General features: G+C 42.8%; 1 protein-coding gene across 1 annotated transcript in view; it reads right to left on the bottom strand.

The window, feature by feature from the left end:
* Positions 1–9,703: 9,703 nt before the first annotated feature.
* Positions 9,704–19,389, bottom strand: part of Jade3 (jade family PHD finger 3) — a 113,263-nt gene continuing 103,577 nt past the window's right edge. The window contains exons 12-14 of the mRNA XM_090325613.1: positions 18,475–18,945; positions 14,111–14,228; positions 9,704–10,825 (exon numbers count right to left, since the gene is read on the bottom strand). Coding sequence (XP_090181739.1) covers positions 9,912–10,825; positions 14,111–14,228; positions 18,475–18,945 — 1,503 coding nt within the window. The 3' untranslated portion in view covers positions 9,704–9,911. The remainder of the gene's footprint in view (positions 10,826–14,110; positions 14,229–18,474; positions 18,946–19,389) is intronic.

The following is a 19,389-nucleotide window of genomic DNA, read 5'->3' as shown; positions in this document are numbered from 1 at the left end:
TGCTTAGCAAGCATGAAGCCCTGGGGTCAGTTCTTCGGTACTATATACACATAGAAAAAGCCAGAAGCGGTGCTGTAGTTCAAGTGGTAGAGTGCTAGCCTTGAGAAATACCAAGGCCAGTTCACAGGCCCTGAGTTCAAGCTCTGGGACTGGCAAAAATAAAGTACAGCTGGGCACAGTGGCTCATGCCTGTAATCCTAGCTACTCAGGAGGCTGAGATCTGAGGATCGTGGTTCACAGCCAGCCTGGGCCCTAAAGTCTGTGAGACTCAGCTTAACCACTAGAAAACCAGAAGTGGTGCTGTGGCTCAAGGGGTAAGGCTGTAACCTCGAGCCAAAGAGCTCATGGACAATGCCCAGGCCCAGAGTTCAAGTCCCACCAAAAAAGTACGAATCCCAGAAGGCTGAAATATGTAGCAGATGCCAAAAGTTGGCTGTAACTTTAATAAGGTCAATCCAGGCTAGAGGTTAAATGTTGTACATCTGATCCTGGTAACCTCTTGGGAAAATAAGGTTTTGCTGCTCTGTTTTCCCTTCTGTGCACCCCACCTTTTAATGTCAAGGGACCAGAGTTCTTTTGGAAGTGTAGCTGGGTGTGTTCTTGTTTGTTGGTCTTAAATAGACAACTTGAGTGTGATCTTGATTTTCCTCCACTCCACGATCAGTATTTTGCTCTAAAATAATAGCATGAGGTTAGTAATGACTCAGGATGCAGGTTGGCACTCGACGTGGATCAGAGTGGTCCGTGGCTAAGCAGCTTCCATGGTCTTCTCCCAAACTGCCTGGCTTCACTACTGGTAAAAAGACCAATCAGTTTTTCCTCACTCTGTCTCTCAAGCATGGGATAGTGCCCAGGACCACACCCTCCTCATCACAAGTGTCTCCCCATGCCCATCCAGTGTCTAACCACTGGTGCTTTTGCTAAGCATTTCTGCCCTGGCTCTACCTCAAATTGCTCAGTTATTGCCAAGATTAGAGTTGGGTTTATAGCAGGCCTATCATGGATGAGTTGCAGCTGCAACTTCAAGTTTGCAGTAGGTTAAGAAACATGTTTGTGATTCTCATTGTGAGATTAAAAGCATCAGTTGTGTTCTAGCCACAGGTTTGCAATGGGGTAGCACATCTCAGAAACTGCCTTGGCTGCTACAAAGAGCACACTTGGCAAGTTGGCCTTTGGTTTGTGTGGATTTTGTGATTTGAAATGTTTAAACCCAAGGGAGAAACTGTAAATTGTAGTCTATACTTGCAGGAAGGAGATGGCTACAAGCTTAACCTATCTAAACCTGCCTAGAAAATCCTAGCTGTATTGTGAAAAATATCCAGTTAAAAAAGTTGTCACCCCACCTAAACCAGTGGGGCACCAGTCTGAAAAAGCTAATGTAGGGGCCGGGAGTGTAGCCTAGTGGTAGAGTGCTCACCTAGCATGCACATAAGCCTTGTGTTCAATTCCTTGGTAACACATACTCAGAAAAAGCCAGAAGTGGTGCTGTGGCTCAAGTGGCAGAGCTCTAGCCTTGAGCAAAATGTGTCCAAGGACAGTGCTCAGGCCCTGAGTTCAAATCCCAAGAGTGGCAAAAAAGTTAATGTACTCAGTAAGTAACCAGGGAAATATCGGGAAATTTCAAATGTCCTTAACAAGTCGGTGTAGAAATTTGCAGGCATTCCAGCAGGTGTGTGAAAATCCATCCAAGAGACTTGGAGAGATGCTATTAGATCCCACCCAGGCTCCATCACACACAACTAAAGCTTGCTGATTCAGGATGGAAGCCACAAGCCACTTCAGATCCACTGAAGCTGAGACTTTCACATCTTGATGACCCTTTGCCTTACTGTTATTCATTTCTGTTCTCTTCCACCTGTCAGTAATGTTAATCCCCACAAGTTAGACCACAGGGTCTACAAGCCAGAAAACTACTTTTCTAGACTCCTTTCCCATTCAGAGCTACCGGTAATCTGCTAGGCTCCTATGAGGAACAAAGGTAAGTATCCTGCTTCTTTGACAGTAGCAGATACTATGTAATAAAGGTTCTGGACAGGCATTTTTTTTCTATGCATCCCAAACCCACCTGCACTACTTACCTCCAACAGCACAGAGAAGGAACCATTAGGTCTATGAGCCTAGGAGAGTGGTCAAATTCCTGTTTTTTTTGGGGGGGGGTCATGGGACTTGAACTTGGCCTAGGCACTGTCCCTGAGCTCTTCAGCTCAAGGCTACCACCCTACCCCTGGGTCTGGGCATTATTCCTGAGCTCTTCAGCCCAAGGCTACCTCACTACGCTGGAGCCAAGCCCCACTTCCCGTTTTCTAGAGGTTAATTGGAGATGAGACTTTCAGGTCCTTTTGTGCCAGGGCTGGCTTTGAACTCAGCCTCCTGAGTAGCTAGGATTACAGGCAAGAGCCACCGCACCCGGCTCAATCACTGTGTTTTAAGGAGTACATGAGCAAAGGAATAATGTGATCATCTATTTTTTAGTTTGACAAAAGATGCCAAGTTTAGATTCTTGATAGCACTTGTAATGCATGGAAAACAGGCATGGGTCCCTGGAGAATTAGCCTAAATGTTTACTGTAGGGTTACCAAAAATCCCAGATACCCCAAGCAGCTAGGATACCTTAGCCCAAGGAATACTAAAGTGCTAATCAGTTGCTGGTGAAAAGCTCTCATTACATCTAGTGAGCTTTGTCATTGCAGAACTCTGCCATGTAGTCCTTGGTCGATCCTTGAGAAGCTATAGGGGAGCCCTATTTCTATTGGTCTCTTTGTTGCTTTAATTGGAAATAAAAAGGGCTTTTGTGGCAAAGACTCCTTTGATTGCAGTTCAAAGCCAGCCCGGGCAGAGAAAACTCGCTTTGAAATCTCCCAACTAACCAACAGAGAGCCATTCTGTCCCTAGAGACCAATGCTGCAACTGGCACTCTGACTCAAAGTAGTAGAGTGCTAGCCTCGAGCAGAAGTGCTCAGGGACAGTGCCCACGCCTTGAGTTCAAACCCTGTGAATACCAACTGGGACAGCTATCCCAGCAATGAGGTCAGTTCTGACAATGAGGAACCATGGAGAGGAATAAGAGGAGACGAGGTGATATCAGCCACTTTAGACTCGTCCTTTCAAAATTAATCAGAGCTGGGAAATCAAGAAGAATAGGTGCTTGCTACTATTTACCATAGCAAAGATATGTAACCAACCCATATGCCCCTTAGTGGATGATTGGATCAAGAAGATGTGGTACTTATACACAATGGAAGTCTAGGCTGCCATCAGAAAGAACAGCATCACCCCATTTGTAAGGAAAAGGAAAGACTTGGAAAAAAATCATATTAAGTAAAGTAAGCCAAACCCAAAGGAGCATAAGCTCCATGGTTTCCCTCATTTATAATAATTAGTACACATCTAGGACTTTCTTAGCAGAAGATTACAATAGCACAAAACCTAGGTACATAAAGTCATATAGGATGATGCTAAATGAAAGGAACTCTAGGATATGGAAACAAGAGCTTAATCTTGTGTGATTGTTGTTCTTAAAGTACTACGTTATTTCTCTTCTCTTTTTTTGCCCTTTGGTTAATTCATATTGTTACTGTATCTGACTGGTTACAAGGTATATTGTATATACATTTATTTGTTTATTTGAAATAGAAAAGGGAAGGGGGAAAACAAGATGATTGGGAGTATGTGGGGAGGGAAATGGGGACAAAAACAATGAGAAGGGGTATCAATGTGTGAGAAATAATGCACCTACTACCTGGCGAATGTAACTGTAAACCCTCTATACATTACCCTGACAATAAAAAAATAAAAAAGTAAAAAAAAGGAAGAGAAAAAAAAGAATAGTTGCTTGCTCACTTAATTTCCATAACAGAACAGTAACTAATAGTTGCTTGTTCACCTAATGTCTGTAACAGGACAGTAACTTACTTTCTTGCCTTTGTTATCTGTTAAGTGTTAGCCTCAGGACATTTAGCTTTGACAGCTTTGTGGGTCTCCCATGCATAGACTATTCTCCAGATATCTACCAAGGCATCCCTCTAATCCAACCCTAGTCCCCCACTGGTTACTTCTAACCAGTCTACTATGCTCTCCCCTACCCAGTTACCCTATAGACTTCCTTCTTGTCCTCAACCCTTGTAATGGACCTTGAATGGACCACAGCTGGGCTTAGCTCATGTCCAGGGTGTGTTCTCCTATGTCATTCATGTTAACTGGTTCTGTCACCTTGACAGACTTTTGCTTAACCTTTTCAAGTTCCCTTTTAACAGGATAATAGACCCTCACCCAGAACAACATCTGGGATCAAGTCAAGGCCATCCTGTTGCTATAGACAACCGGAGGCTTCACCTACACTGCCCTGTCCTGCCTAGTGCAGACCTGGATTCTACCCCAGCTCCAGTGACTCTTTGACACCCCAAGCCAGCACGAAGTAGTTGGAAGAGACTATAACACCCATTGGTACCTTTACCTCCTCAGGTTCCTCTGATCTTAAGATAAAGCTGGAAAAATCTTACTTCCCACTCCAGGATATGGGGAATCAGGTGCCATGCTATGTTTCCAATCCACCATTGAGAAGACAATCTCAGGTCTCTGATAGTCTTTCTGGGAATCAGTCCTTCCCTGGCTTCTTTCTCTCTTGAGCCTGATAGCAGCAATTTTTGCCTTTTACTAATTATGTCTTGCAATTTAGATAACCATTCTCATGGAATAGATGAGGACCTTTACCAACTAGAATGCCAAGCAAGTATTTCTTGGACGTTACACAAGGTCGAAGGACAAATCAGGGACCCCTGACTACTTCACTATAGGAGATTAAGAGATCCTTTGTTGCCTTTTCTTTGGGGTTCTTTTCACACTGTACATTATTTTATGTACATATGAAGAGGTGCTTAGATATTATAATTTGGTGCTTTTCTCTGGAGACTGTCCTCTTTTGTTCACTGTGTATGGGTACTTGAGTCTTGTTTTTTCTTGTCTCTCTGAGTGACTTTTGCTCAAGGCTAGTACTGCATGTGAGCCACAATTCCACTTCTGGCATTTTTTTTCTTTTGTGCTTAAACTGGAGATGTATTATGGACCTTTCTGCCTGAGATAGCTACAAACCTTGATTCTAAGATAGCAGCCTCCTGAGTAGCTAGGATTATAGGTTTGAGCCACTTAGCCAATTAGCTGTCTTGAAAGTGACTTTAGCCTTTTCCATCTTTGATGACGGGAGGACAAGACAACTGCACAGATTCTGGCCCAGAGACTGAAGGCCTGTTTGACCTTCCTCATGCTTACCATGGATATGCAGTCAGCAAATATGTCAGCCAACATCAGCTTTGTGAATACCACCATTGAGGTTGCCCTTCTGGCTACCCCTACAGAACTGGGAGGGGCAAGAACTTAACCACAGATTCGAGTTTGCAAAGTAGAAATGAAGTTATGGTGACAAAAGGAAAAATCTGTTAGCAGGATTATTTTTATGGTCATGGAGTTTGAACTTGTGGCCTGGGAGCTGTCTTTGAGGATTTTTTGCTAAAGGCTAGCATGCTACCACTTTGAGCCACAGCACCATTTCTGGTTTTCTAGTGGTTAGAGATAAGTGTCTCAAGCTTGGACTGGCTTCCAAGTATGATCCTCAGATCTCAGCCTCAAGTAGCTAGGATTATAGGCTTGAGCCACTAAGGTCTAGCCTCACAGGCTTATTCAAAGCAGGAATAGTAACTTTCCCCCCAACTAAGTAGTTGAAAAATCTGAAATGGTAACTGTCCAATTGGAAGTGTTTTTGAGTTTTATTAACTAAATGTAATTTCTGTTTTTCCAAATTTCAATAAGTTAGAGTGAAGTTTCCTTTTTAATTATGTGAGAAATGACTGAGATTCATGATTTGTACATACACTTTAGGAAAGTAGCTTCACTGCAACATGGCGACACTTCCTACAAGCTATGCTGAGGTGGGTTTTGCAAATCCTTTCAACTCCAGCCAGCTCATCTTTCCGACATATTTTTTCTTTTGGTGTGGCTCCTGGGGCCTGAAGCCAAGGGCCTGGATGCTGCCATGGACATTAATTTTTTGTTTGGTCAGGGGGCTTTAACTCTGGGTCTGTGCACTGTCCCTGAACTCTTCAGTTCAAGGCTAGTGCTCTACCACTTTGAGCCACATGAACTACTTCTGATTTTCTGGTGGTTAATTGGAGATGACTTTCCTTCCCGGCCTGGCTTTGAACTTTGAACCATAGACCTTAGCCCCATGATTAGCTAGGATTATGGGTGTGAGTTACCAGCACCTAGAATGCCACTCAAGTTTTTTGATCAAGGCTAGTGCAGACCACTTGAGCCACAGCTCAATTTCTGGCTTCCCCCCTTTAAGTTGTTTGCTGGAGAGTCTCATGGATTTTCCTTCCCTGGCTGGCTTTGTACAATGATCCCAATGTTTCAGCCTTTCCTGAGTAACTAAGAGCACAGCACTGGCATGAACCACTAAAGCCTAGCTCATTTTTTTTTCAGTCCTTGGGCTTGAACTCAGGGCCTGGGTGCTGTCCCTGAGCTTCTACTCAAAGCTAGCATTCTACCACTTGAGCTACAGTACTTTTTCTGGCTTTTTGTTTATGTGGTACTGAGGAATCGAGCTCAGGACTCCATGCATGCTAGGCAAGTACTACACCACTGAGCCACATTCCCAGTTGTTTGGTCAGCAACTAAGAGCCTGGGTGCTGTCCTTAAACATTTTTGCTCAAGGGTATCACTCTACCACTTTGAGCCACAGCTCCACTTATAGTTTCCTGGTGGTTAACTGGAGATAGATCTCACTGACTTTCCTGCCCTGGCTGGCTTCATACTATGATCATCAGATCTCAGTCTTCTGAGTAGCTAGGATTACACGCGTGAGCCACCAGTGCCCACCACTACTTTTTAAGGACTAGTCATTGATCATATATGAAACGGAGAAAGGGTACAAGAAGTAATGTGGGGGAGGGAAGGACTCTCAAAAGTTTTGGATGGTCAGACCCAGAGAAAGGTTCACAGCCCGATGCACCTAAACAAGATGAAAAGTATCCTTAACTCTTGACTTTTTTTTTTGCCAGTCCTGGGCTTGGACTCAGGACCTGAGCACTGTCCTTGGACTTTCTCAAGGCTAGAGCTCTGCCACTTGAGCCTCAGCACCAAGTCTGGCTTTTTTCTATGTATGTGGTACCGAGGAATCGAACCTGGGTCTTCATGCATACTAGGCAAGCACTCTACCACTAGGCCAAACTCCCGGCCCCCTCTTGACTCATTTTAAGGACAACTATCGCCATATCTTTTGGCAATAGAAACTGATCCAATCTATGAAGGGGAGAAATGAATGGAACTCCCAGAAGCCTCTGTGAATAGTGTCAGACCAAGTCCCCCAATGGTCTGCATAGGACTTACAACCACAAGAGGTGGGTCTTTAAAGTTACTTTAACTTTAACTAAGTTACTTTAAATGTATTTTACTACTGTGTGTGTGTGTGTGTGTGTGTGTGTGTGTGTATGTGTGTTCATTTTGGGGATTGAACTCAGGGCCTGAACACTGTCTTTGGACTTTCTTAAGGCTTCAGCTCTACCACTTCACCACCACTTCTGGCTTTTTTTTCTATGTATGTGGTACCGAGGAATCGAACCCAGGTCTTTGTGCATGCTAGGCAAGCACTATACCTTTGTTTTTTTTTAATATATTTTTTATTGTAATTATATACCTTTGTTTTTAAACATTCATTTCTTCATTTCACTTCCCATCATTAATTTTTTACTTAGTGAATGTAATTTTTAAGTATAAAAGAAACACATGAAAATTTTCTTAAGTATGCTAAAATAAAAAAATGACCACAAACAGTAGTTATTTTCATAATTTAATGAAAAAGTATTGATAAAAAGGTGACTTTGAAAACAGACTGTATTTATCTTGAAAAACCAGACTTTCTAAGATAAAAAAGTAATAAAAGCAAGAGGTAATACTTCAAACAAAATGTAGCAAATGCAATCTGGGGCAGTTGAAATGTAACAATGGAAGGCTCCTTCATTTATTTAGAAAAATGCTGCAAAAATATTATTACTATCTTTCCCTGATTGAAATGATGCTTAGTCAATATTCTCCAATGGCACTGCATATGGAAAACAGCTGAAGCATTGTTACCATTTGCTTTCTCTCCCATGCACACAAACTGGAAAGGCCTGACAGGATGAATGTAAACTCCTGTGTTGGCCTCTGACATCAAGAGGCCTTTTCAACAAAATCCCCTTAAAATTGTTACCATGGAAGTGTAAAATTTTTATCCACAGAAGCCTAGTCAGGAGTAGGGAAAAAATTCTCTACACCATCCAAACACTACATCATACATGCCATGGCATGTTCAGACTTGTACACAGGCATAGAAGAAACAGGTAAAATACATTAGTTTCCAGAAAGGGAGAAAAGAAGAAGAACCTTTTCTGACAAAGTCATCAGGACAAAAGTAGGGTGAGGCAAAGTGCTTGAGTTTTTGTAGCCACCGAACCAGCGTAGGCTTCACTCATTGGCACATTACCAGAGCTGGGCTATTTCACCAGTGCAAAATCTTAGAAACTGGAAAATGGCCTCTTCTGTCTGAAAATTCTTATGTTTTCTCAAACTAGAAGAAAGAGAATATTGATTTAAGGCTAACAACAAGAGAGCTGAGCATCCCAGTTTGCCATACATTTTAAAACTGGTATTTTGCCCTCTTTTTAAAATGGAAGCAAACAGGTTTTGCTACTTCCCCTGAAGTGTAATTATTCTCTTCCTCTAGAAAGAAGGAACCAAGGCTGAGTTTGGGAGCGGGATATATCAACAATCTTTGAAAAATGGCTCCAGCCTTTTTGTTTAGAAAATTGCCTTGGATTCAAAATGGACACAAAGCTAAATTATATCCATGTGATAAACACATGCCTTCAAATTCTGTTTGAAAATAAAATTCTGTTTCAAAATTAAAGCAGGTAAGAATACTTAACCTCTGTGCACTTCATTATATTTCCTTATACCTCAATAAAATTTCTTATAAACATTAAAGCAGGAATACAAAAACTGTCAGCCAAACTCATACGAAAACCCTGTCCTGGTACAAATATTCCAGAAATGGTCTCACTTTGGGAAAGACTCTGGGATCCTTCACAAATCCTGAAACAGAGAATCAGAGCATTTTCCTTAGAAGTAGTACATGTGTACTTTTGTAAACACTATTACAAGTTAGCCTTTTATGCTTGTTAGCAGGATAAAAGGGTTATGAGTGTGTCCCCAACAAGCAGGTCTGAAAACAGGCACTGGACACTTCAAGCATTAGGAGAACTGACTTGGTAAGTATTGATACTGTCAAAGAAACTCCACCTTGCCAGAAGCAAAGAAAGAGGGTAGTGAGCTTGATAGTATCTGACAAAGATGATCTCTCCTGGTCTCTCCCTTGAAGAGGGTTTACCAACACCAGTACAGTTAGAAACTTTCCAGAGACTGGAGCTCTGGGAATCACATATTGTAGTTTCAAATGGTAAGTAGTTTTAGTGTCTGGTAATCATGGTCTCTTGTAAACCATTAGCAATGTAATGACCCTTAATACATAAACAGAGACCATAAGCAATGCAAAGATCCATAATCCATAAACTTAGCAGTAGGTTAATGTAACTGGAAAGCTGCCCCTGAGTATTCACTGAGCAAATAACTCTGGACCTAGCTGTTCCCAAACCAACCTCTTATAAACCTTATAAACCAACTTCCAGACAATCTGTAATTCTTACTATGTGCTTGTATGCTTGTAAAAATTAAGACTCGAAACCTTTTCAAATACTGCAATTCAATTTACTGTGGAAAATTTCCCTTTTCCTGTATTTCCTCCTAATACATGCTAGAATCCTTTTGGTGTTTGGATTTGTCCCAGTAACTGGGGCAAATATTGGACTACTGGCAGTTTCTAATCATCTGTGCATTGAACCATGGGGAAGAGGATTTTTCTCACTTTCATTATGGCATTCCTGTTCAGAATCCTGAGGACTTTCCTCGTCTGGGCTATCTTTCTTCACAATGGCGTTTTCGTTACTCCCATCACTTTCGCTCTCAGAATCACTTAGCTCTAAATCTGGGCAATATCCATCAGTCTCTGGATATACAGCTTTCTCGGAGGACGGCCTGAGAAGCTGTCTACCCCAAAACTGCTCTTTAGGATTTATAGTCTCAGTTGATGTCACATAACACTGGGGGCCCTCAGTGCTCCTCCCCCATATTTTTGCGGTCTCTTTAAGGGATCTGAACTTTTCCACAGTTGATTTTCTAAAGCTACTCTGACTGGCTAATTGGGAGCCTACTGTGGGCTCCTGGTTACCGGACACTTCACTAGCACTAGCCTCCTGGGTGACATTCACAGACAGATTGTCCTCAAGTCCATTTGAGTTGACAGAGTTGGAGCTAGGCTGACTATTCCCATTCTTGGTAGAAGACTGTCCATAGGGGACAGCCTCATAGACTGGAGACTTCTCCACTTCCACTGATGGCTCATGAGAATACTCAGAAGATAGAGATTTCTGAGTAGGACTAGAATTGTTGACTTTGTTCTGAGAATAGTTGTGGCTGTCCAGTGAATAGTTACTCTTGCTTTCTAGTAGAGGCCTTGAATTCGATTTCACTTGCAGATCCAGTGGCTCTTCAGGCACAGGCACCTGCAGGCTTCTTTTACTGAGAGTAAGCAAGCCACTGCCAGGGGAGCAGGGTCGATGATCAGTCTCTGTGGTGCCATTTCTGCAATCATCTGGTACTGGTTTGGCTCCTGACTTTACAGCAACACTTGATGGTGAGGAAAATAGTGCGTTCTCTAGTGCATTTGTCAAAGGAGACCCTGAGATAGAAAATAAAGTTTTCGTTTTTTTTGCCAGTCCTGGGGCTTGGACTCAGGGCTTAGACACTGTCCTTGGGCTTTTGCAAGGCTAGTGCTCTACCACTTGAGCTGCAGCACCACTTCCAGCTTTTTCTGTGTATGTGGTAGTGGGGAATTGAACCCATGGCTTTATGCATGCTAGGTGAACACTCTTCCACTAGGCCATGCTCCTGGCCCTAAAGATTGTTTTAACAACTGATTTAAGTAATAGCGTATATGCTTGTGGCCAAAGGAGTTAATGGACCCACTCTTACTAGTGTTGACCAAAGACCTATCACTGATACATAAGCATATCATAATGTAAATGGGGGGAAGTGGCACTTCAGGATGGGACTAAAGGTGATAGATTGTTTCAGTAGTGCCACTCTGTTCCATGGCTCCCAAATTCCTTACCTCTGTTTTCTGTCTATAAAAGGATTATAAAGACTAGCATACTTCTCCTTGTACCCCTAAGTCTGCCTTCTTCCCCTCCAAACACAAGATCACTCACTAGCAATGGTTTGGAAATGACACTCTCTACTTTTGTGCCTTGATGCATGCAAGCAAAGGTAAATGCACACCACTATTAAAGACGTGCCCTGAACACAGGTATCTCAGATCTATCCCTCCCTTCTCTCCTAGCCTTCCTTACAAACGCAGCAGCATAGGTTTTGATCAGCAAGAATACAAGTATGTTGTAATCTGTCATTAGAAGTGGGTGGTTTCTACAGCACCATTTCTATCTTTTCTATGTATCTGGTACTGGGGCATTGAACCCTGGTTTTTGTACATGCTAGGCAAGCACTTTACCACTAGGCCAAAGTCCTGGCACAATATTTAGATTCTTAACATATAATAATACCCTGACTACAATGACAATGGTATAGAGGTTAAAGGGAGGTTCTTTTTTATTTTTGGTCGGTTGTGGGACTTGAACTCTGGGCCTGGGTGCTGTCTCTGATTTCTTCAGCTTAAGGCTATGGCCCTACCCATTGAACCACACTGCCACTTCTGGTTTTCTGGTGAGTAACTGGAGATAAGAGTCGTATGGACTTTAGTGCCTGGGCTGGCTTTGAACCTTAATCCTCAGATCTCAGCCTCCTGGGCAGCTAGGATTATAGGAGTAAGCCACTGGGGCCTAAAGGGAGGTTCTAATGTAAGAATTAGAAGAGAATAATTACATTCATACCTCTGGCCTGTTCCCTGGCTATGTCTTTATATGATCATAGATCTTTTATTATGTCAAACACTTCCCAAATTAAAAAAAATATGTAGCAGGGCACAGTGGCTCACACCTGTAATCCTAGGTATTCAGGAGGCTGAGATCTGAGGATCAAGTCTCAAAGCCAGCCTGCGCACCAAAAGACCGGAGACTCTTATCTTATTAACCTTTAGAAAACAGGAAGTGTGGCTTGGCTCAAGGGTAGGGTGGTAGCCTTGAGCTAAATAGCACAGGGACAGCACCCAGGGGTAGGGCAGTAGTCCTGAGCTGAAGATCTCAGGGACAGTGCCCAGGCCCAGTTCAATTCCCATGAACCACAAAAAAACCAACCCCCCCCCAAAACAAAAAAAACACCAAAAAACAAAAAACAAAAACCAAAGAACAAGCTGGAGCCGGTGGCTCACGCCTGTAACCCTAGTTACTCAGGAGGCTGAGATCTAGGATCATGATTTATGCCAGCTTGGGCATGAAAGCCTGTGAGACTCTAATCTCCAATTAACCACCAAAAAATCAGAAGTGGCGCTGCAGTTCAAGTGGTTGAGTGCTAGCCTTGAGCTGAAAGAGTTCAGGGACAGTGCCCACACCCAGAGTTCAAGTCCCACGACCGAAAAAAAATTACCAAGAAATGAATCCACATATGTGGACTTAACCTTTGCCTTTGCCAGTAATATCTCATTGGAGCCTGCCCAAAAGGTGACCCCTATAGGCAGGGTGCGACACCCTCAGCCCCCATTTTTGCCACCCATTAATGTTGCCAGATACCCAGAGGTTATCACTTTCACAATTAGAAGCCAGATAGCTATAACTGATCTCTTCAACACACAGGGCTTCTTCCTTGCTCTTGCTTTGTTCTTCTTGTTTTGCCAGTCATATTGTCCTATAATTGTACCACTGCTTCTTGCTATACCACTTTACTGCCACCAGGAAGGAGCCGATTCTGCACACCTATTTCAGTGACCTCTAGTGGCCTAGGCCCTGTCATCTATCTGTTAAATGAGGAACAGTATTTCTGAATGACTGTCATCACTCCAGCTAGGATTGTGCCTAGCTTAGATCTTAGTCCCTTGTAGGTATTCAACAAATGATAGTGAATAAATGAAAAGACAAGTCATAGTTCTCTTTAACTTTTGGCTAAGATTGAATAGACTACTTATTGGTGAATAACCCTGGACTTAAATGCTTTCTGGAAACTGAGATCCAATTTTATCCTATTATTATTATTATTATTTTTATCACACCCCCATTTTTAGCTTTTTAATGGCTAACTGGAAAGAAGAGTCAGACTTTCCTACCTGGGCTGGCTTTGAACCACTATCCTCTGACTTCAGCCACTCCAGTAGCTAAGATTATAGATGGGATCTTATTCCTTAAGTTTTCTGTTTTTTGTGCCAGTTCTGGGGCGTGAACTCAAGGCCTGGGCACTTCTTTTACTCAAAGCTAGCATTCTACTAGTTGAGCCACAGTAATACTTCTGGGATTTTCTGTTAATGTGGTACTGAGGAATCAAACCCAGGGCTTCATGCATGCCAGGCAAGTACTCTACCACTAAGCCACATTTCCATCCTGTATTGGATTTTTTGCCAGTCCTGGGGCTTGAATTCAGGGCCTGAATGCTGTCCTTGGGCTTTCCTCAAGACTAGTGCTCTACTACTTGAGACACGGCACCACTTCCAGCTTTTTCTATGTATGTGATACTGAGGAACTGAGCCTGGGTCTTCGTGTATGCTAGGCAAGCACTCTACCACTGGGCCAAACTCCCTGCCCAGAATTTTTTTTTAATGAATTGGATCATTACCAAAAAAAAAAACCTTCATGCCTGTTTGGGGTTTAGAGACTTGCAATTTCTAATTCTGTCCTGAGATTTTTGTCCTCATGAGATAACAGAGAATTGAGCCATGGTCTTAATAGGACTAGACTGAAACAAATGAAATATCTGATAAGCATTTAAAAATATTTTACATGGAACATTTGGTAAAATTGAATTATTAAAAAGGATATAACCAGAATCTATATATATTCTAGGATAATTTTAACATATAGGTTACCTGTAGCAATTTCTTCATGTATAATCTGGGCCTGCAAGTTGAAGATCTGTTCCTGTAATTTGTTCTGTGAGAGTTTCAGCTTCTCCCTTCTGCTTATCATGTAGCACAGATTTCGGACCTAAAAGCCCAATCCCAAGCAAACATGTTTGGCATAGTAACACAATCTGACAGTTGAAATTATTCAGTTAAAATAAAGATGACTAAGATTGAGAAAGGGGATGGATGAGAAGGATCACTGGACTCAAGAGCCACACACTGACAGCAATTCATCATGGGGCATTATTCCCACATTAATCAGTAGCAAAAGCAACATTCTCCAAAGCTTCTGAAAGCTATTGTTTTCTTTTGCAGCAACTTTGAGGTTTAAACACAAGGCCTTGCACTTGCTGGACAAGCATTCTACCACGTGAGCTACATACCTTTTGGTCATTTTTGCTCTAAGCTATTTTCAGATGGGGGTCTTCATGTATTCTGTCTGGGCTAGTCTTGGATCATGATCCTTCTATCTATGCCTCTTGTGTAGCTGGGATTACAGACATATATCATTATGCCTGGTGTGTTGAAATGGGGTCTCAGTTTTTTTTCCCCAGACTGGCCACTAGACAGCCTCCTCTCAATCTCTGGGGTCTCCATAGTAGTTGGCATTAATAGGTATAAAGCCACTGTGCCCAACTTTAAAAATCTATTCTTTTTGTGGTGTTACAACCTTGATATTTATGTGCAGGATCAGACTGGAAGAACGAATGAGGGTTTAGCCTTTTCAGTCCCAGAGTACAAATGATGGGCGAGGAGAAGGAAAGTCTGCTTGCAATATAGATAAAGTAGCTCCCAGATGTGTGTGTGTGTGTGTGTGTGTGTGTGTGTGTGTGTGTGTGTCTTTGTGGGTCATAGGGCTTGAACTCCGCCTGGGCGCTGCCCCACTTCCTATTTTCTAGAGGTTAATTGGAGATAAGAGTCTCAGATCCTTTTGTGCCTGGGCTGGCTTTGAATCCTGATTCTCAGATCTCAGCCTTCCAAGCAGCTAGGATTACAGGTGTGAGCCACTGTGCTCGGCTTATAAGTGTCTCAAGGACTTTTTAAAATTTTTTTTGCCAGTCCTAGAATTGAGCTTAGGGTCTGAGCACTGTCCTTGGACGTTCTCAAGGCTAGAGCTCTACCACCTGAGCCTCAGCACCACTTCAGGCTTTTTTCTATATATGTGGTACCGAGGAATCAAACCCCAGTCCTCATGCATGCTAGGTGAGCACTCTATCATTAGGCCAAACTTCCGGCCTGCAAGGACATTTTTTGTTTTGTTTTGCTTTTTCCAATTCTGGGGCTTGAAATCAGGGCCCAAGCACTGTCCTTGGGCTTTCTCAAGGCTAGTTTTCTACCACTTGGGCCACAGCACCATTTCCAGCTTTTTCTATGTGTGTGGTACCAAGGAATTGAACCCGGGTCTTCGTGCATGCTAGGCAAGCAGTCTACCACTAGGGCAAGCTCCTGGTCCATTTTTTTTGTTTTTGTTTTTCCCCCTGTGTGGGTCCTGGGGCTTGAACTCAGTTCTTGGGCACTATCCTTCAACACCACTTCTAGCCAAATTCCCACTAGGCCGAACTCCCAGCCCATATTCTTAACCTGGAATATGGAAGAAAACACTTAATCACAGAACCAGGTGAGCATGAGAGAGGAAGTTTTTCCACTGGTGGCTATGGAAATTTGACTAAACTGAAGGTGTCAGCAAAAACCGCCGTTTTCTGCTCAGGAGGCTGAGAAATCTGAGTATCAGCAGTTCAGATCCAGCCTTAGTAGAAAAGGCCATGTGCCCCTTACCTCTAATTAACCACTTAACAAAAAAAATAGGAAAAGTTGTACATTAAAAAGAAAAGAAAGAAAGAAAAAAAACTGGAAGTTGAGCTGTGGCTCAAGTGGTAGAGCTCTAGCCTTGAGAAAGCCCAAGGACAGTGCTTAGACCCTGAGCCTAAGCCCAGGACTGGCAAAAAAAGAATAAAAGAATACATATAAAATGTTTAGAATAGTGTTGGTAACAACAGTAATAACACAGACTCTATGTGTATATTAAAAAAATTCAGACCTAGGGGCTGGGAGTTTGCCTTAGAGATAGAGTGCTTGTCTGGCATGCACAAAGACCTGGGTTTGATTCCTTAGGACCACATACATAGAAAAAGCTGGATGTGGGCTGGGAGTTTGGCCTAGTGGTAAAGTGCTTGCCTAGCATGCATGAAGACCTGGGTTCGATTCCTTGGTACCACATACATAGAAAAAATGCCGGAAGTGGTGTTGAGGCTCAAGTTGTAGAGCTTCTGCCTTGAGAAAGCCTAAGAACAGTACTCAGGCCTTTTGTTCAGTCCCCGAGAGCGGCCATTTTTTTTTCAGATCTCACTGGCATAAAATAAGATGATGACACTATTCAGAAAGAAATATATGGGCTGGGAGTTTGGCCTAGTGGTAGAGTGCTTGCCTAGCATACACAAAGACCCAGATTTGATTCCTTGGTATCACATACATAGAAAAAAGCCAGAAGTGGTGCTGAGGCTCAAGTGGTAGAGCTTTAGCCTTGAGAAAGTCCAAGGACAGTGCTCAGGCCCTGAGCTCAAGCCCAGGACTGCCCTCCCCAAAAGAGAAATGTACTCAATAACCCAATTTATATAACTCTAACACCTCTACATCACTGTTACAATAAAAAATAAACTTGGGTGGGGGAGATGGGTATATGGTTTAATGGTAAAGTGCTTTCCAAGCATGCAGGAAGCCCCTTGGATTAATTTCTCAGTACCACATATATAGAAAGAGCAAGTAGTAGTGGCACTGTGGCTGAAGTGCTGAGCAAAAGAACCTCAGGGACAGCACTCAGGTCCTGAGTTCAAGCCCCAGGATTGCCAATTTTTTTTTAGATCTCATAGTTTTTGAAGGTTTTATTTTTTGCCAGTCCTGGGCCTTGAACTAAGGGTCTGAGCACTGTCCTTGGACTTTCTCAAGGATAGAGCTCTACCACTTGAGCCAAAGCACCACTTCTGGCTTTTTTCTATGTATGTGGTACTGAGGAATCAAGCCTGGGTTTCTGTGCATGATAGGCAAGCAATCTACCACTAGGCTAAACTCCTGGCCCAGTTTTCTAAGTTTGATAGCAGAAGGGAATTCCCCTGCCAGAAAGCCATTTCTACAATTGCATAATCAATTTAAAGATTCTCCAGGTTAAACATAGCACCTAGTTAACCTTTGAACTCCCAATGCACCTAACTTAGTGGATACTTTATGAATGTATCCTGAGTTAAATTATCGGGTGGTGTGGCTGTCAACTTGAGGTGATTCTGACCCCAGGGGACCTGCAGGAACCTGGAGCTGTCCTTAGCTGTGGGTCACACAACCAAGTTTATGGAGTGGGGAAGGATAGAAATGCTGTCAAGTATCTCTTCTTTTTTGTGGGTCATGGTGCTTGAACACGGCCTGGGCAATGTCCCTGAGCTCTTCAGTTCAAGGCTACTGCCCTACCCCTGGGTCTGGGCATTGTTGTTGAGCTCTTCAGCTCAAGGCTACCTCCCTACCCTTGAACCAAGCCCCACTTCCCATTTTCTAGAGGTTAATTGGAGATAAGAGTCTCATGTCCTTTTGTGCCCAGGCTGGCTTTGAACCTTGGTCTTCAGATCTCAGCCTCCTGAGTAGCTGGGATTACAAGCGTGAACCACCATGCCCGGCTCTAAGTATCTTATACTACTTCCTACCATTGAAGGCAGTGCCCCACATTATACAATCCGTACCATCCAGTCTAAAATACCCAGAGTGCAGAAAGTACTTTCTTGTACTTAAACTTCATTGTTTCCTCAGCTTGCAGTCTCTGAACTGTGTAAGTAAATATGGGCAAGCCAATTTAGGCTCAAAATAGTCAATGAAAAGGTAAACTAAAGCTGAGTATGGGTGGCTGATGCATACAATCCTAACTATTCAGGAGGCTGTGTTCTGAGGATCAAGGTTCAAAGCCATCCTGGGGCAAGAAAATTCATGGGACTCTTATTTCCAATTAGCCACACAAAAAGCTGTAGCTCAAGTGGCAGAACAAGTCTCGGGCAAACGAAGCTCAGGGACAGCACCCAGGCTGAGTTCAAGCCCCAGGATCAGCAGAAAAATATAGTAAACTATAATGAAAAAACAACAAAAATCATATACAGGAGACCTTGCCAATTCCCTGAATGTGCTAATCAAAATTTCAAAGGAGCCCCAGTATCTTGGACCATAGTGAAATCAGAAGAAAAGCAAAGACCCAGGAGTGCACAGACTCTTGAGGTTGTCCTTTTTAAACTGGAGGTAGTACCTTTTATATCTATCCAAATTATTATCTATACGCTAGTCAGAGCCAGTTTCCTTACCCTCTCCAAGTCCTGTCGCAGGTGCATAAACATTCTCATGCGAGTGTGAATATTTTCTTCTTTTGGTTGTACCAGAATATTTTCTTCTTCCAACTTTGGAGGAAATAATGGTTTGTTGAAGTTGCTTTTGCGCTTGAGTTTCCAGTAGTTATAGATAAAGTCCACGGTTTCCAGAGGTAGCTCTAATTCCTCAGCCACATCTTCCGCTTTAACAAAGGAATAGAACTCTTCCTCCAGATCACGGAGCTTCTGGGCCCTCACGTTGTTTTTCTCACTCTTTGTCTGGCTTGGTTCAGCAGCTCTGCTGTTGTGGGGCTCAACCTCCACAAGGGACTGCCTATTTTGGCTGTGCTTGAGACAGAACGACTTGAATTTCACTTCATCGCTATCATCTAGGACGGTCTTCATGTCTAGGTTGTGCTCAAAGGCACAAGTGACATGAAAAGCTGTGGTACAGCTTCTTACAGAGCACTGCAGGAGAAAGGATGGGTTAAGGCAACAGACTTAGTGGTGAGAGGCAGGTAGAGCTCTATGTCTTGCATATACTGAACTTATAGGTAGCCAAGGTATGAGAAGGACAAGGTATGATATAACAAATGATTTATGAGTAACCTAGGAAACCTGTTCTTATAGAAAGCAACAAAATACAGAAGCAAAAAAAATCCAATTTTAAGGTTTCAGCTCAAGCATTTAAACCTTGAATTTTGAGTTTTGCTGAGAAGCCTTCCTTAATTCCTATAAAGTTACATAGTCTCTTATCTAGGCCTCTCATATCACCTTGCACAAAGTTTTACAGTGCTACTTTTTGCATTGTACCTATAATGTAACTGTCAAATCTTTGGCCATAGGTCTCAAAGACAGAAGCAGTGCCATTCATTTTGGCTTTGCCATCAACTGTGGTACAATCAGTAGATT

This window comes from Megascapheus bottae, chromosome X (genome assembly GCF_031878675.1).
Source record: "Megascapheus bottae isolate mThoBot1 chromosome X, mThoBot2.hap1, whole genome shotgun sequence".
Taxonomy (NCBI): domain Eukaryota; kingdom Metazoa; phylum Chordata; class Mammalia; order Rodentia; family Geomyidae; genus Megascapheus; species Megascapheus bottae.
This window is presented reverse-complemented; position numbering and strand designations above follow the sequence as displayed.